At 33.0% G+C, this 19,358-nt stretch overlaps 1 protein-coding gene across 2 annotated transcripts in view; it reads left to right on the top strand.

Moving 5' to 3' along the window:
• Positions 1-19,358, top strand: part of Uba6 (ubiquitin like modifier activating enzyme 6) — a 55,442-nt gene that overhangs the window by 12,970 nt on the left and 23,114 nt on the right. The window contains exons 7-19 of one of the 2 annotated variants that reach the window (XM_032916483.1): positions 1,656-1,736; positions 3,238-3,360; positions 3,494-3,617; positions 5,867-5,970; positions 7,209-7,271; positions 8,112-8,188; positions 8,742-8,808; positions 11,319-11,462; positions 12,742-12,809; positions 14,483-14,561; positions 15,484-15,564; positions 17,865-17,942; positions 19,067-19,248. In XM_032916483.1, the coding sequence (XP_032772374.1) occupies positions 1,656-1,736; positions 3,238-3,360; positions 3,494-3,617; positions 5,867-5,970; positions 7,209-7,271; positions 8,112-8,188; positions 8,742-8,808; positions 11,319-11,462; positions 12,742-12,809; positions 14,483-14,561; positions 15,484-15,564; positions 17,865-17,942; positions 19,067-19,248 (1,271 nt within the window). Of the gene's footprint in view, positions 1-1,655; positions 1,737-2,120; positions 2,858-3,237; positions 3,361-3,493; positions 3,618-5,866; positions 5,971-7,208; positions 7,272-8,111; positions 8,189-8,741; positions 8,809-11,318; positions 11,463-12,741; positions 12,810-14,482; positions 14,562-15,483; positions 15,565-17,864; positions 17,943-19,066; positions 19,249-19,358 lie in introns of those variants that run through there. The other variant, XM_032916484.1, reaches the window with a different exon arrangement.

Genomic DNA, 19,358 nt, shown 5'->3' with positions numbered 1-19,358 from the left:
TATAACTTAGTCACTAGATTTCTTATATAACATGTGCAAAACTTGAGTTTGATTGTCAGCATCAAATAAATGTGAGACATACCAGAAGTCCTGCCACCCTAAACCTGGAGGCAGGAGGATCAGAAATTTATGTCATTTTTAGCAACACACCAATTTCAAGGCTACCCTGTACTGCATGAGACCCTGTCTCAAAGAAATGTGTGTCCTCTCCGACCATTATGAAATAAAATGAAAAATAACAAAATAAACTTCAAAAATCTTATTCACCCAAACTAGAAATCTATTATTTAAAAAAAAAAAAAAAAAGGCATGCTGGCAAGAATCTACCAAAAAGGAAATTTGTTCACTAAAAAAATAATAATGTGTACAAGGTAGTTATCACACTTCTAGATATATAACCAACCTAGATGAAATCCGCTTACCATAAGGTACGTGCTCCTGCTCACTGAGGCACTGTTCAGCTTGACCATATATAATCAAACATAATGCCCTTCCATCAGTGCGTGCATAAAGAAAACTTGGTTTATGAGTATGTGTGTGTCTGTCCATCTCTGTCTTTACACACAAAAGCATATGTAAGTGTGGGGAAAAGTGTAAAAGTCTGGATTTATCAGTCCATAGTAGTTGCAGACATTGATGTATATAACACAGCTTACTAATATATGAAATTTACATGATGAATGTCCCAAGTGTTAGGGTATGGGCATTATATTACTTTTTACTACCACCACTTCTGTCTTCTCCCAACCGGTGCATTCAGAGGTCTTAGTAGATGCCTCCTTGAAGTGGGTAGAGGTGACTTTAAAGGGAAACATTGGGCTGAGAACCTGCTGTTTGGCCATAAGTCAGTATCGAGATGGAGATATTACTTCCTGCCTCAAGTTCTTAAAAAGGAGCAGTTGTCAGGACATTCCTGGCATACCTAGTAAGGGTACAAAACCCACACCTTAAAATGTTCTGTCTCGTAAATTATTACTCAACTCCTGTATATAAGCACCGAGGAGAGCATAGAACTGAGAATCTTTTGGTTTTGATGTTTGATATGCAAATGGCTTTCAAGAAATTATTTGACCTCTATCAGTATAATTATATCAAATCTTGTTTTCATACCTACTTGTATCAAGGTAGTAATAGAAAATTAAGCACTGAAAATTATCTGTTATCTTAAATAACATTGTGGTTTTACTAATATTATTGTAAAGCAAAGGTTTATTTTGTGAATATATTGAACGCATAAATTAGAGTTGTGACCAACAGCCTTGAAAATTGTAATTGTCAGTCTTGAAGCTTGTCTGAAAGTTTTCTTTTGTTAGCTATATTAATGATTGTAGGACAGTGACAGATAAATTTCTAGCCCTTTATTGAGAGACTACAAAAATACTTAGGGTGTTAAGACTTACTTCTAAGTATTAGTCCTTTAGAGTAAAGGAATTTATTTAATATGAGCATATGTGCTCTATAGTTTTATTTTGGTTTTGCCATTTTGTACTTCTATATATAATTAATTCTAGACCAGAATTCAATATAGGATAGTAAATTTTGTGAGGGTAACTATGATTCTTTGGTAGAATTTAAATTTATAATGCTTTTTATTGAGAAGGTATATTTTATAAAAATTACTTTGTACTTTCTGATCTTTATTTTATTCTCAACAGTGTGTAGTATTGACTGAAACAAAACTGACATTACAAAAGAAAATCAACAACTTTTGCCATTCTCATTGCCCTTCAATTAAGGTAATAGTATAATTTAATAGTTATAATATTACATGCAGTTAACTAAAGGAAGAACATTTTTCATATTCCAGCTTATAGCATTTCACTGTGTTACATACAGAGCTCTCTGTATAGTCACACTAAGATGATTTTTAAATAAACTGTTTTTAAAGACCTGTAAATAACCAGGCATAGTGCTGCGCTAAGGAGGCAGAAGCAAAGCAGGTAGATACCTCTGCATTTCAAGGCCAGCCTGGGCTACACAACAAGTAGATACCTCTGCATTTCAAGGCTAGCCTGGGCTACACAGCAAGTAGATACCTCTGCATTTCAAGGCCAGCCTGGCCAGCCTGGACTACACAGCAAGTAGATACCTCTGCATTTCAAGGCCAGCCTGCCTGGGCTACACAGCAAGGTCCAAGTTGGGTAGTGAGACCCTGACCAAAAAACGACAACACAGAAAAAATTTACAAATATACACACACAGAGACACACACCAAAATTAAGAAGACCCAGGAATGAAAATCACAGAACAATCTTTCTAAATTGTAAAGCTGCATGTTGGATTTTACCTTTTGACAATGTATTCTCCACCACCAGGAATAAAACATCCAAGACAGTTCAAACTGGAACAGTTAACTTTGTTTCATCTTTCAAAACTCCTTCCACTGCCTGCAATTAGTGCTTTCTCATGCTCTGATATTTATTCCTTGTTCGCTTTTGTACATAGTGTACTGTCCTACTGTCCCTTTTATTTGCGTATATCCATGTATTATTGGCTAGATTCTTTATATGAGGAAGAGGGTTTGAATTTTCCTTCTGAGAATATATAACCTTTCTTAATGATACATGCTTTAAGTTGATTGTTATGCAAATTATGTGACTATTTTTCTTTAGAGCTGAATAGATTTGTATTGCCTATAGAAAGAGCTTTAAGCACAGAAACATAATTTCTTTACAGAATCTGGGGATGGAGACTGCCATTATTATAAAATTTATTTTTAATAAAGCATTTCTTACTGTGTTAAAGAACCTCATGTACCTTTCTTGGCTTGGTTTGCACTTTGACGTCTGTGGCCTTTTTTCTGTAGACTACTCCCAGCTTAACGTCCTCTTCTAATTTCCACTAACTAATGCTTTTGGTGAGTGTACACTCATTTCTGTTTCTGTAAAATAAGAACTATTCATTCCTAGGCAATTAAACTAGGATAACTGTTTTGTATGTTTTGAACTTGAAATTTATGACCAAGCCAGAATTTTTGTTATTGAAATAACAAGAGTATGTAATGGTGATACATTAAAGGTATTTTTAATTTCATTGTGTCAGAAACCCACTCACCAAATACCACATTTCTTGATTTCCCAAACTGATTAATAAGTGATTCATTCTTTACATGAATAACATTATATTTCAGGGAATATACTTAATTCTAAATGAAGTTGTCATGAACTGACGTAAGATAACTGAGGTGCTTTTTGTTTTTTTCTGTTCATACAAACAAATTTATTTTTGTCTTTTCAGTTTATTAGTACAGATGTACATGGAATTTGGTCCAGGTTGTTTTGTGATTTTGGTGATGAATTTGAAGTTTCAGATACAACAGGAGAAGAACCAAAAGAAATTTTCATTTCAAACATAACGCAAGTATGATTATTTTAATAACATTTTAGAGTATAGGAATGCTAATGTTTAATATTCATAGATGCTTATTTGTAAAAACTTGTAAAAAAAAATAGAATATAAAAATTCGGTGTTCAATAGACTACTCTAATTTTAGGCTAATCCAGGTATTGTCACCTGCCTTGAAAATCATCCCCACAAGCTTGAGACAGGACAGTTCCTAACATTTCGAGAAATTAATGGAATGGCAGGCTTAAATGGATCTGTACAACAGATAACTGGTAAGTTTACATGTTTTACTATATCCTTTTAGTTATTTAGCCTCTTTATAGTCATACACTATTCAGTGTTTTGAACACATCACCTCAGATTAACTTGATTCACATCTCTGAGCTTCATATCAGTGTATTCAGGTGAGGACATACTGAACAGTGGTACTGTTGCAAGGAAGAAAGTAAAGTCTAGAAATACACTGAGAACATACAAGTTGAAATTTCAGATCTTTACACGAGCAAGAAGACAGTTAGGAGCAGTTGTAAGTGAGCAAAGATTCCTGCTTGAGCAAAACGTAGTGTAAGAAGTTGTGTAGGTTTGGAGACCATATGTGAAAGTAGTTCAGGTGCGACTGAGCTGGCAGTGAAATAGTAAGTGGAGATGACTGTCAAATCTACGTTGTGTTCACTGATTTGAATATTTAAACAGGCAAGTTTGGAGTCCTCCCCCACGCCCCCTTTGCCTTTCTTTGAGAGGACTTACAGAGTATTGCTCAAGGGGATACTAAAGTCAGCTTTGAGAGAAAACCTAGTTTTAAAGTGGGAAGATGGTCATGAGCAGATATGTCTGGCCCATTTGAGATAATTAATACACATTATTATTAATTTACATAATTTGTATTTTACCTGTAGTTGTATTAAAATATAAACATAGTGTTACAGAATTTGCGACTTTGTGGCATGATTATATAGTTGCAGGATAATGATGACTCACTTGTACCTTTTGAGCACTTGAAAAATACAGTCAGTGTGGTTTCCCAGTTAACATGACCTGCAGTAAGGGTTCTTTTTCTCCACATCCTTACTAGCATCTGTCATTTTTTTTCTTTTTTCTTTTTTTTTTTTTTTCGGAGCTGGGGACTGAACCCAGGGCCTTGCGCTTGCTAGGCAAGCGCTCTACCGCTGAGCTAAATCCCCAACCCCAGCATCTGTCATTTTTGTTTGGTTTTTATGAGTATGTTTTAATTTGCATTTTCCTGATGGCTAAAGATACTGAACACTTTTTAAAATATGTATTGCCATTTTTTTTTCTTTAGAATACTGTTAAATTCATTGACCTATTTATTCTCAGTATTAGCAGTTTTGAAATACAGCTGGCAGATTACTTTCCTCAACTCTAGGGGCTGATTGCTCACCCTGCTGACTGTGGTTTTTGGTATGCAAAAGCTTTTTAATATGATGTTTGAGTACATCTATCTTAAATAGAGGTTCAGACCTTAATGTTAAAGAATTTGTATTTGTTTGGGGAAAGTTGACTACTTGATAAGTTGGGATTATATTTGTTTATGTTGGCAACCGTTTAGTATTACAGTGTGGTGATCAGATCAGATGCTTAGAGCTACCTGTATAGTGAGAAGTCTCCTGACAGCAGCAAATGAAGTCCTTTACTTTAAAACCCTCATTTTAGCAAAAAGCATTACTTTTGGGTTAGAGTTGCTTAAATTTAACACTTAGTACTTGATGCTTCCTGCCTTAAGATAGTTTTATTCTATGAAAAAGTTGTTAAATAACTAAAACATGTTTATTCTAAAACAGTGTATGTATATGTATGTCTTATACAACTAATATAGATATGTCTATACATGCGTTTAAATAGGGTTCAGATTGGGTCCCACTTTAGATTTTTCTCTCCTTTCCAAATATCAAATTAGCTTTGTGTCTGCTTTTTTTCATATAATGTATGACTATGACTATATATTTACTTACATGTTTATAAGTATTGTAATTTATTTGATGATTAGTGGAATTACTATCTAAATTTTTAATTATTAAGTACATTGACAGTGGAAAGGTTTCACATACCCTTGCTATTCCTCCTCAGTAGTCAGCCACCCATCATGGGTTTATTATGTACCAGTAGAGAGTTTCTTTATGCTGTTTTACACAGAAAAGACCTATACATTATATCCTTTTGCCATTTCATCAAATAAAATGACTTGTCCTTTTGTACTTGAATGTATTTCTCAGGCATGTATTTTATTCCTTTTACCTATTCATGTACCAATAAAATTAGTATTAACATGGTATAGAGGTTTTATAACATTTTAATGTTCTATTGTAAGTACCTCTCACTTAACTTTACTGTTTTCTTCAATTAATTGTAAATCCTAAAGCTCACATTGGAAGAAATACTACCATCAGATTCCCAATCCCTTACAAAGTAAAAAGATGTTTTAGAATCTTTTATGTCTGTGGAGTCATGTCTTTGTGATGGTATTCTTCAAATGTAAATACCTCTGTGTATTTTTTTCTTGCAGTGATATCACCATTTTCCTTCAGCATTGGTGACACTACGGAACTGGACCCATATTTACATGGAGGCATAGCTGTGCAGGTTAAGACTCCTAAAATATTCAACTTTGTAAGTATTTTTTTCTGTGTAAAAAGATTTTTTTATTAAAAAGAAAATAAAGAATAACCCAAAATAATAAAATGCTTAATTCAAGTTAGCATAAAGAATAAATGTTTTTAAATTTATAACTAGTTTGAATAAAATTAAATCAACCAGAGGCAAACTGGTACTATAAAATAACATACAGACATTGGGCTATAGTTTACACACTTCCTCAGTATGCACAGTCCTCTGTACTGCAAAGGTCAGGCAAAAATAAGTTTATACAGTTTAATAACTAGAGCACCTCTTGTATGATTGTGACTGTGCCTCAAAGGAGCTATATCCTCCTAAATAATGAATTTATCATACTTTTTACTACTCAAGAAAAAAGGTAAAAATGTTTTCATTTTCTGTAGCAAGAACTATTACACTTTATTATTTGTTAATTCATGTTACTACAATTTTAATCTGCATTTTAATGATTATGTTTGAAATGTAGCGTAATTCACATTGAGTATTGGTAGTGAAAGAAAAACATGCTGATGTGTCGAGTCTAGACATTGCTATTATCTTGGAACAAATGAGTCTTATTTAAATTCATAGGCTGCTTCCCAGTGTGATATGTATAACAAGTCTTTAGTTCTTAGGCTTTTCATGTTTATGTTGCTACAGGGAGTTTTCAAGGTCTCAAGGTTTTAACTTCATTGTTTTTGTGTTTTTCATTAAAAAAAAAAAAAACTACTCTTCAAGGCTTTGTTCAAATCAGTTAAATGAAATCTGCTTCTGTATACTTTCTCTTTCCCCAGCCCTAAGTTTTAATTAAATAATTTTGTGCATCAACTAAGTTGATGTGTGGTGATATTTGGGGAACTGTTACTTTTCAAATTTTTCTTTTCTTTGCTTTTCTATTCGTAACTTATACTCATGCAGATTTTTAACTTGGAGAATCTATCCAATACTTACCAGGCATAACTAGTCTCAATTACTAGATTACATCAAGAAAAAAAAAAAAAGGTAGCTTCTACATTAGGACAAAGTTTGGGATTATGAAGATATTTTCCACTATACTTTTGAAGTTACTGTATAGTACCAGTGGTTATTAGTATAGTAGTGAGGTATTACAGAGCATTCTAACTGTGACCTTACAGCAGTAACTACAACAGTCCAAGCTCACCCATTTTCAGCCTTGGAGAAAGATCCCTTGCTTCCACTGCCCTAAATGTTTTGCAAAATATACTGTGAAATAACATTTTTTTTCCTCCTAGGAACCCCTGGAGAGCCAGATAAAACATCCAAAGTGCCTTATTGCAGATTTTAGCAAACCTGAGGTAAATATTTACTTTGCAGGTTTGAAAGGGGCAGCAGAGTGGTGGATGGAATTTGGTAAATGATTCACAACATATAATGGGTTAATCTTTTTTTCTAAAGGTTCTCTACCCTTATCTCAATATTAAAAGTTTAAATTAAAGGATTTAAAATGAGAATTCATGCCATAAAAATGTCAGTAAAATGAGGCCAGACTTTGGTGATTTGGTAGCTTTGATAAGTAAGTAATCTTAGTAATTGATATGTAGATAGATAGGGCATCACTGTAAGATTTTTCTTAACTATGCAGTTCTCTAGGACATGTATGTGCAGGGGAGTTAATATAGCATCTGAGTGTAGGTCAAAGGTTGGACTCAGGTCATTGGTTGTTTTTTTATACATGTTTTTGGAGTGGTTATGGCTTTGGATTTGGTTTTAGATGTTTGAGACAGGGTATTTCAAGGCTGACCTTGAAATCAGAGATCACCTGCTTCTGAGTGCCTCCTCCTGGGTGCTGGGTGTCACCCCACCCAGCTGTACAAATGTTTTGTTGCTGGTATACAGCTGCTATTTCTTTTTTTTTTTTTTTTTTTTTTTTTTTGGTGCTGGGGCCCGACAGCTTCTTTTTCTTTTTAATAATTTATTAAACTTTAGTTTTTTGGAAAATGAAATAAATATCTTTATTGTCTTGAAGTCAAATCATTTAACTTTTCTAATGATATCATCATATTACACTCTTATTTTGAGAATGAAATTAAATAATAGTTGAAAAACATTTAACCTAGTCCATAGCTCTTAATAAATGTTGGCTTTTGTTTGTTTGTTTGTTTGTTTGTTTGTTTGTTTGTTAATGTTTCAAATAGGCACCTTTACAGATTCATGTAGCCATGCTTGCCTTGGACCAGTTTCAGGAAAACTATAGTCGTAAGCCAAATATCAGGTAGTACTTTTTGTGTTCTCTCTCTCTCTCTCTCTCTCTCTCTCTCTCTCTCTCTCTCTCTCTCTCTCTCATGAAAACGTGTCTCAAAATTATAGGTTAAAAATACAATTAACCTTTAATTACCCTACTAACATTACTAGTTGCATTACCTTTTTATATTACTAGTAAATATGCAAAATTGCATAAACATGACGTTTAAGGTGATTTATTGGTGGAAGTAGAAAGATCCATTTTTAAGAATGGAATCATACTACATGGGAAATTTTCATATTTGAAGACTTTAAAATCTATAGCCTTTAAAATCAGAACCTCTTCTAATTGGTGAACTGGTAATCTGTGATAATGTTTTCTAGCCTAAGTTAGAAATCGCAAGTTTCTTACCTTGTTTGTTTAAATCTAAATCTCATATGTTATCTTAGATGACCAGGTTTTGATGTAATGTAAAGGCAGCTAAGACAGTTAACTTTGAAGTTAGACGAAAACACATGATACTTATTTTTAACTTTGGTGGCAATTCAAAAAATTGAAGTTGTACTTTTGTTTTAAATTATAGGTGTCAGCAAGATTCAGATGAACTGTTGAAGCTAACGATATGTATAAGTGAAACCTTGGAAGAGAAGGTAAATATTAATAAAATTGTGGTTGACTAGGTATCTGTTTATAATATAAATGCTTTACATACTGATATTTTCCTACATTTAGATTTTCCCTATGCTGACTGCTGGTTCTGTGACGTTAATGAAGAAGCTCTTTTGCTTTGTTCTGCTTTCGTTTGTGTGTCTACAAAATTAGATGAACTCACCTTACAAGTTGTTGTGAACATTAATTAAATAGTTTTATTCATACAGTACTGATAATACAGTGTGTAGTTTAACAACTATTATTTGCTGCATTTACTTTAACATTGTATTATGTATCAAACTACAAATATGTAGATTTTTAAATTGATAAATATTTTCATTTTTCTTGTGAGAATACCTAGAAATACATTGTAAAGTCATATAATAGATGTAAAATATGATGTTTAGTTTACAAGAAATTGGTGGTTTTTTGAGACAGGCCCTCATTAAGTACCAGGCCCTCTCTGGTCTAAAACTCAGTATATGAAGACCAGCCCCAAATTCAGAGTGATCTTCCTGTCTTTTTTTTTTTTTTTTTTTTTTTTTTTTTTGCGATCTACCTGTCTTAACCTTTGGGGTGCTGAGGTTAAAGCTGTACATGAATATGACCAACCTTACGTGTTTTCAAAGCACCTGTACTATTTTGCATTTTTACAAAATTGCAACCACCTCTTCAAAACTCTGTATTTCCTTTCCGATTGTAACCACATTATTATTTGTAAGTGTATCACATAGATTTGAGCTGCATATCACTAAAGTTACAATGAATCTGAGCCTATTTTTTACGTGCCTCTGTGACATTTGTACTTTTCTTTGAATAAGGTGGCTTTTCAAATCTTAGCTTATTTTTAATTAGTTTTTTTTAAATTATTGGGGGTTCATAAGTCTTATTCAAATACATTCTTTGTGAATTCTCGTAATACTTATTGATTTTTTTTTCTCACAGTTTATGCCTTATTTTTTTCTAAGAGTTTTAGAATTTTGCAATGATTAGTTAGATCACGCCCAGGACTTACACATACTAGGTAGGCACTACCACTAAGCTATATCCACATCTATGACCTTTTTTTCTAAAGACTTGGAGTTCTTCTGTACTCTTCTAAATGGATTATAGTTTGTTAGGGTTATAGTTCCTTTGAACTCATCAATAAAACTCTGATCTGAACTTTACTTTGTTGGACACTTACCCTTTTGCTTCTATTTGTTTGCTCATTTATGTCTCATTTAGATGTGTTTTTGTGTTCTTTTGGTTCAATTTTGTTAGGTAATAGATGTCTAGAAAGTTACTCTTTTTTCCTAGTTCCTGGTTTATTTTTTTATAAGTATCCCTGTTCTCCTGCATTTCAGTGTTGCTCTCACACACCTTATTTTCATCTCTAGTGTTAGTTACTTGGATCTCCTCCTTCCTTCTTCCTTTTGGTTATTTTGACAATGCGTTAATCTTTTCTCCTTTCACAGAATCTTAGGTTCATTATTTTAGTTTCTATTCAATTTCTGATCTGCATTACTTATAGTACCAGTTTCTGTTCTTTGAGTTCAGTTATTGGATTATCTTGCTGTTCATATTTCTTATATTTATGCATTGTTATTTGTGCACCTGTTGGGACATAACACCTTTTCCTGGCTTTCTATGATGACCTTTGTGGGAATCTTTTTATTGAACTCTTAATCCTCACTGCTGCTCAAGGAGAGGTGACCACAGTAGTGACAATAACAATTTAAAAGCAAACCAGATAGAGAAACTTTAAAAAAAAATGCCAAATATAAATAGGAATTTCACCTTTAGTACTAATAGACAAGAAATACTCTAGGAAGTAGGGTAAATGACTAAAGATGTAAAAGTATTGAGCAGTAAGAACTTAAGCAATAGGAGGTGGTAGAGAAAGGATAGAAAGCAGGATGGACCAGAAAATGGGGGATGCTGTTAGAAATTAACCATGAAGGAGAACACAGCACCAGGCTGGTTGGTGGGTCTTCCTTGCCAAGGGCTTGCAGGTGGAGTTGCTTTATTTCCCTCCCTCAAGCCTGTCATTTTGCAATTTACTTGATTTTGGGGTTAAGTAATGGGGTGGTGGCATCCACCTTTAGTCCTAGTACCAGGGAGACAGATGCGTCTGACCTTAAGGCTAGCCTGCTTTACTGAGTGCATTCCAGGATAGCCAAGGATCTCTCCACAAAAAACAAAAGAACAAAAACAACAACAACAAAGAGGGTATTGAGTTGTTTGCTCTCTGAAACCAGATACTCTAAATGGCAGTCTAGACTACAGTCACAGAAGCAAAATTGAACAGAGACTAGTAAATGAAAAAGCTGCTTAAGGTAACATGCAAGTTGATATTTTTATTATGAGATTAAGATTTTTATTTAGGAAGGACATTTAGTAGTTTGTGTTGGGTTTGTTTGTTTTTTGGAAGTTAGGTTCTAAGGATATTGATAACTTAGTTCCTGAAGTCACAGGTACTGTGTGTGAATACTGTTAGTATCACTGATGTCTGTGGTTTGTGTTTTAGCCTGAGGTGAATGCTGACATTGTGCACTGGCTTTCATGGACTGCTCAAGGCTTTTTACCCCCACTTGCTGCTGCAGTCGGGGGTGTTGCTAGCCAAGAAGTATTAAAAGCTGTGACCGGGAAGTTTTCTCCTTTGTGTCAATGGGTTAGTTTAATTTTTTCTTATATGTTTCCATTTTAAGTTAAGTGTTCCATAAAATGAATGTGTTATTTAATTATAGTGTGGTATAAATATATACCTATTTAGTATTATGTACATTATTATGTATCATATATACTTATGTATTAAATAGAAAAGGCTAGTAACTTAAGTCTGTAATTGAACTTCAGAAACTTAATTCTTTAACTGAAACTAACAGGAATATTTTGTCTGTTAGGATATAAATAATCCAGTTACTTTCTCAGATGTATTTCCTACCATATAATATCAAAATCACTAATTTTCTGTTCTACAGTTTTTCTCTAGTATTTTGGCTTAGTTACCATTTTGGGGCTCTCTGGGCTCTTAAACTTGTTTTGCAGAAATTTTGCCATAACAAATCTTCAGGTTTCATTCCTGATATTGCCTGAAGATAGAAGATATAGGAATGGTGTAAATTTGAGAGATGTGTAAGATAAAAGCATCACAAGAATTAAAAGCATTTGTATCTGTTACAAAAAGGAAAATAAATGGCAGGAAGTCTACACATACTGCTTAAGTCCTTTCTGTTTGAGTTGATTTTGAATATACACCCATACAATGTCATTTTTCTGCTAAGTTATTTAAAATAGATTACAAGTTGACTGGTGGAAGTTGACTTGGTTATAACTATTAGCATCATATGAAATATAAATTCTGTTACAGTGTTATATTACAATGGTATTACCGTCTGATTCTGTTCAAATTTAAAAGCAGTTACTTAAATATGCATAAGACTGGGTTCTTTAATTATTAATAAATTAAAGAAATTCTTTTTAGTACTAAAAATGTTGAAATTGTCTTCCTGGATCTTTTCTTTTATAATTATACATGAGGCAAGAGATGACATAAAGTATCTCCAGTTGAAAGTACAGTCTAGATACCTCATGCTCAAGTTAATCATACTGTTCATTCGAACGTAACTAAAATTGAATGGGAAATCCAAAGTTTTTCTGTAGTTTTGAAGAACAGATTTTGAGGTAAAATTTCCTCTAAAAATTAAAAAAGTAAAATAAAATTATCCTTATGATGGATAAGTGATATGAATTGAATTACACACCTTTTAACAGTCCTTTGGTTCACAGTTTTAAGAATATATACTATAACCATTATTTTTCTAATATTTTACATTGAATTGTCATTTTTATCATCTCTTCCCATGATTATTAAATAACTGTAAGAGAAAAGCTCAGGGTTTTTTTAGTGACTTAAGTCTTAACTGTAATGTTTTTAATCTTCTTTTCAGTTGTATCTTGAAGCAGCAGATATTGTGGAATCCCTAGGCAATCTTGGGCATGAAGAGTTTCTCCCACGGTAAAGATGTAATTTGGATTATTTTTTCTTAGTATATCTTTAAGAAGCAGAGAGTGAGCAATTTTGTGTAAGCATTGCTCTCTTAGGTGTCTTTCCTCCAGACATTTTACTTCTTGGCTTGTTTTTTCTTTGCCTAGTGGTTAAATATTACAATAGTACCATGTCTCATTACCACTTTATATGAAGTGATACAAAATTTTGGAATATATGCATGAAAATGATTAGCATTCAAATGCCATAATATTAATGAATAAGATTGCTATACATTTTTTTTTAATAAATCACTTTCCATTTGAGGCCATAAATCTTTTTCAAAATCATTAACCACGTAACGCAGGGTTCTGCCTTCAGTTTAAATGAATTAATAACTCCAAATCCCTTCCATAGATTCCTCTAAGAACTTTTTAAAAATACTATGATCTTTATAGGCGTTTTTTTCCCCTCCTTCTCTGTAGTTTAGCTTTCTGAGATTTTTACTTACATGTAAAATATCAAAAAGTACAAAATGTAATAGTAGAGAAATAAATAAATTTAAATTGCATATAGTTGGGTATAGAGTGATAACATCACATGCTGTCCTTCCTGGGGGGAATCATTCTTCTGTCTGTCCATCGACCCTTTAGAAGCTCTTTCTGTATGTATCAAAGAAACATGTAAAAGAAAACTTTGATTGTCACTTAACAATGTTCCTCGGGCACTAGTAGTAATGCTGGAGATAATAATATACCAAGGAGAAGAAAGCAAATGCATCTTTACGTGAAAAAGTGAATGATCTTAATCTAAGAAAATAAAAAACACTTATATGCTGAGGCTGTAAAAATCTGGTAAATCTAGCATGAGGTGGGAAAAGGAATTGAAGACTAACCTGGGCAGCATAAGGCAAACCCTGGCTCAACACTACACAGAGCAATGAAGCCCAACTAAGTTAAGAAATAAACTTGAAAAAAGAAGACATAATCTAACCAGAAAATTGCAAAGAAGGAGAAAGAAATTTGTTAGTTACCCTTTGGCAACTCAGCCTGCAGAACTTACTACCACAGTGTCATAAGTTTATATACATAGATATTGTATAAAATATAATGTACTTAGAGGAGTCAGTTTCATCCAAAGTTTCAGACATCCACTTATAAGCTTAGAATAGATTCCTGAACTATTATAACCTAAAGTCATCTTCGTTTATGTCATTTGGATGTTGGTAGGATGTTGTTGAAAACTCTTTCAAGGAAGGTAGTTCATCTCATGAATTAAGGAAAACTTCTTTTATTTTAAAAAAATGTTTAATTAAAATATAATTACACCAGTTCTTCCTTCCTTGTTCCCCCTCCAAGCCTTCCCATATTCCCCAGCTCCCATTCAATTATTGGCCTCTTTTTTATTATTTGTTTTGTATGTGCATAAATATATAAACACAGCGTGCTGAGTTTAGTTAGTGTGACATTTGTTTGATTGATTCCAGGACTGTATAATTTGTATTAGATAACCGCCAATTCGAGGGCTCATCCCTGGTTAATTGTCCCTCTCAGCAGTCATTAGTCATAATTCTTTGTTTAGGAGTAAGAAGGGCTGTAGAAAACTCTGAAGTATATTCTGTCTTGAAGTACAGTTTAAATTGTTACTAACAATAATCAGGTGTATTTGTATGTCTTGCTGTTTCCTTGGTAACTGTTCTTCAGAGGAGATAGATACGATGCCTTCCGTGCCTGCATTGGAAATACATTGTGTCAGAAGCTACAGAACTTGAATATCTTCTTAGTAAGTTGTTCAGTAAGGATGGGAATAAGTCATGTGCTCAAAATGTTGTTGAATGTCAAGTTAAGTTTTAAAGTCAACTTGGTCTAAATGAGTAATCGATAAATCATACAGTCTCCAGAGCTTACAATATTTACTTCCTGGGCCTTTTACATAGACGTTAGCCAATTCAGGATCTGAAGTATTTATTCATTTAAAAATAAAACATGAATGTGACAGCTTCAACATTAAATCCTTTCTAGAAGTACTTTAAAATTTTTTTTAAAAAAACTTTAAATCACTACACTAAGAAATGAGTAAATGTATTCTCTTTTTTAAATATCTTAGTATATTTTCAGAGAAATTTTTCATAATAGCATAAATGTTGGCTAGTCTTAAAAATACTACTAAGTTTTAGTAATCATTTTTATAAATATTTTACAGATTAGCAATTCTGAGATTTTTTTTTCATATAGATAGAACCTCTTATAATTTTCTGTTTTACTTAAAATTCTTAGTAGACTTGCCTTAGACATATTTCTGTCTTTCAGATAGACTGACAAATGTCTAAAAGTAGACTTTTTCATGGTTCCTAGTTCTGGACTTGGGTTGTTTTTATATTTTTGTTTTTTTGTTCTGTTGTTTTCTTTCCTCTGTAAGAAATGAGTTCTACATTTAGCTTTTGCTAGGAATCTTCAAATGTTTTTCGTTTAAAGAAATTATGAATACCATAGTTTCATTTGTTTTATACTGCTTTTTTCTTTAATTGAGACACTTAAAAGGCATTATGAAACTTGCAAAAAGTAAAATCTACCACAAGTGAAGCACAAATCATTACTTAAAAATGGTAGTTAGTGTTATAGTATTTGAAAAAATTAGAATGAAATTCTTTATTCATTAAAAATTATAGTCTTGTTGTCTGACATTTGTATTCTTTCTTCGATAGGTAGGATGTGGCGCCATAGGCTGTGAAATGTTAAAAAATTTTGCATTACTGGGTGTTGGTACAGGCAGAGAGAAAGGAATGGTAAGTTACAGGTCTTTTTAGACTTAAACGTTTATATTTCTCCTGTTACCCTTTTTGGAACTGTGTTTGACTATACTAGCCTGTTTTACCAGTAGACCATTAAACTGAGAATTAGAAGACTTTAATTTAATTGTCTCTGGTCAGTTTTTAGTCAGAGTCTCTGCTTCTTGGTTCTTTGTAATTTCCTGAAACTGAAATAAGTCCTGTCTGCCTTTTGTACTTACCATCAAGATTAAATGTGCTTTAATTTTTATTATCATAGCTTGCAAACTGACTGCATTATTCCTTTGTTGTACTACTCATTCTTAATTAAATATTAACATGAGAGATGACATTAAAAGGCTGCAGAGTACTCACATAATTTAAATGGTGAGTTTCAAACAGTAAGAATAACATATACTTTGGTATATAGTTAAAATTCTTCAGACTGAGTTAATTGCAAAATCATGTCATATTTAAAATAATTTTTATTAGTGGTATTTTACCTCTAAGATAAAAACTTTCCTTAGTGACTTCATATATTTATCTTGGTAACTAACAGTGATAATGCATAAATAACTAAAAAGTATATGGTAATCCACATTGTGGCTTATTGACATGGTTTTAAAGGGGATTCATCATTATTATAGCTATAGGTAGGTGCACATTTATATTATCCATGCTTGGCATTTCTAAATGTGCTCCACAAACTACGAGTTTAGTAGCTTAAAAGTTACTTGGATTTTTCTTGTTTTTTTAAAATTGCTTCTTTACTGTAAACTTGGACATTACCTGAATGTTTTAACTGTACAGGAAAACAGTGCGTTTAGTAGGTAAAGGTCAGGATGAGCTGAAGTGAAGAAACCTACTGACATCAGATAGCAAAATAAAACCTGTAATGTGGGCAGGCCTCTGTCATTCTGAACTCAGAGACTTGTAACAAAACTGTAAGTGTTCATAGATACACCCAAGATGTAAAGAGAAATCCCCAGGTACCTGGAATCAAGGGAAAAAATGAAACCTTGAATTAAACACCAGATACATAAGGAAGTCACTCACTAGAAAGTAAGACTTTCAACCACCCATCTCTGCAGAGAGAGAGACACAGAGAAAGAGAGACAGAGAGAGAGAACCTCTAATACAAAATTCCAAAAATAAATGTAGACATATACACAAGGAAAATTACTAAAAGAAAATGAACGTGAACACCAGTCAGCACCTGAAACTGGAACCCATACAAACAGTGCCATACCAAGACAGTATTCTTTAAGTCTAGTTTAACAGCACATGCCTTTTGAATTATTTTACTTGTTGGTTTTTTTTCTCCTTCTAAATTAGGATCTGTACTTTTTTTTTTTTTATTAACTTGAGTATTTCTTATATACATTTGAGTGTTATTCCTTTCCCGGTTTCGGGCAAACATCCCCTCCCTCCCCTCCCTTCTTTTGGGGGTTCCCTCCCATCCTCCTTCCTTGCCACCCTCCCCCAACAATCTAGTTCACTGGGGGTTCAGTCTTAGCAGGACCAGGGACCCCTTCCACTGGTGCTCTTACTAGGATATTCATTGCTACCTATGAGGTCAGAGTCCAGGGTCCAGTCCATATATAGTCTTTAGGTAGTGGCTTAGTCCCTGGGATCTGTACTTTTTTTAAAGGGCAAGTATTTTAGGTCTATAGATAACTGTCTATGACCGCTAGTTGGCTGCATAAAAATACTCAACTGCCTAGTAGTTTATAGAGTCAGCCTTAGTTGGAGCTCCTTTCAAGTTGAAACATGACAACATTCTTCTCAAATTACTCCAAATTAAGAATAAATATTGGGCTAGTAAGATAGCTGACCAGCTAAGGCACTTGCCATTAAATCTGGTTCACTTTGATCCCCAGCACCCACCCATCGGAGGAGACAAAGGACTTTTACGAGTTGTTGTTTGAGTTCCATACTCAAACTGTGGGCACATATTCCTCTACACATACACAGTAATTAAGAAATAATAAATAACTTTTAAAAGAATAAATGTTATAAATTTAGAAGAGATAGCTCTGTGAGTAATTAATTTTGTAGGTCTAAAAGATGATAGATATTTTTAATACCCAAATAAAGAATCTTTAAGGAAAGCTTCAAATGAGCTTAAATTATTTGTTTAGCTATGCTCATGTACTAAATATTAGTTGGAATTAATAAATTTAACAATGATAGCATATTACTGGTAACCATTTGGAATTTTTTTAAATGACTATTACTAGTAAAAACGATTCGAGAGTGCTGTTTGGTCATAGGGATAAATGCAAAACAGATTCATTCTTGTTCTCCTCTGATACAAGGTAACAGTTACAGATCCTGACTTGATAGAAAAATCCAACCTAAACAGACAGTTCCTGTTTCGCCCTCATCATATACAGGTTTGTCGCTCTTTTCATATCATAAACACGTAATGGTTGCTGGGTAATTCTGTTCTGTGTTAGATTCTTAAGAGAAAGAATAAAGTATTCTTTGGAAAGAATAAAATCAAGAAAATTTTAGTTTCATGGGAGCTAAAATTGGTTTTTAGATGTTGTTATTTTGAGTGGTGAAACATGAGTAGCACCACAGAAAGATGTTTCCATAAACAGGTTCTCTAATTTGAGGTTTTAACAAAGCACAAATTTTAACCCTATTTACTTTTTTTTTTGGTATAAAACAGGTAAGGATTAGTATTTAAAATTGCTGTACAGTTTTAGCATCCCCTTTTATTGTAAAAGACTATTTAGTTGTCTCAAACCAAAATATTTAAATCAGGAAAAGAAATAGGCAGTGTACTCAAAGACAGAGGTAGGTGGATCTCTTGAGTTCCAGGGTAGTCTGGTCTACACAGTGAGTGTTAGTCATAGTTACAGGGTAAAACTCTGTAGTAAAAAACAGGTAAGAAAGAAAAAAACATGTGCTTTTAGTTTAAAATTTTCCCTTGTATTATCAACTCATTGTCGATCTTAGGAAATGAAATGTAAGCATGTTATGAACAGGTGACTACAATACCTGTCATAGTTAACCTGATATCCTCTTACATAAATACAAAGGACAGGGTAATGGTCTCTGTGAAGTCAAATGTCTTACTAGAAGGATTCACTATGTATTATCTGTAGATGAACACTAAAGACCTATTTGTTAAATTTCTTGACTTCTAACAGTTTCTGACTTTGATTTTGTAGTAAGAAATAAAACATGTTAGCCTGATAGTGAGAAAAGACAGAAAGCTGGAAAGACCTTCATAGCATCTGAAGTAACAAGATTCAATGACAGATGAATGAAATGACACATGGTGGATAAGCCTTTAATTAAAAAAATAAACATAGTTTTTAAGGCTTTGTAAAAATACTTGAAAGTGTCTAAGGGAATTTGCTACACAATGAAGGTTGATTAGAATGTGTTAGTATGTCAGTACTTTGCTGTCACCTCATATATTCGGAATGATTAGAATATGTAAATTCAGTCATACTTCATCTTTTCTGTTTGACATTTATTCCTTCTTTTTTATTTACTTGTTTAGAAACCTAAAAGCTATACTGCTGCTGAAGCAACTCTGAAAATAAATCCTCAATTAAAAATAGATGCACACCTGAACAAAGTCTGTCCAGCCACCGAGAGTACATACAGTGATGAATTTTACAATAGGCAAGACATCGTCATTACAGCACTAGATAATGTGGAAGCCAGGAGATATGTAGACAGGTAGGTATGTTCTTGAAATTCAAGTACATAAAGAACTACTTTTATTTTTGGTTTTCACTTTCACATTTTGAAAATTACCAAATTACCTAATTATTTTTATGTCATTCAAG

This window comes from Rattus rattus, chromosome 11 (genome assembly GCF_011064425.1).
Source record: "Rattus rattus isolate New Zealand chromosome 11, Rrattus_CSIRO_v1, whole genome shotgun sequence".
Lineage (NCBI taxonomy): Eukaryota > Metazoa > Chordata > Mammalia > Rodentia > Muridae > Rattus > Rattus rattus.
Note: the sequence above shows the minus strand (reverse complement) of the source record. Positions and strands in the feature narration are given on the sequence as shown.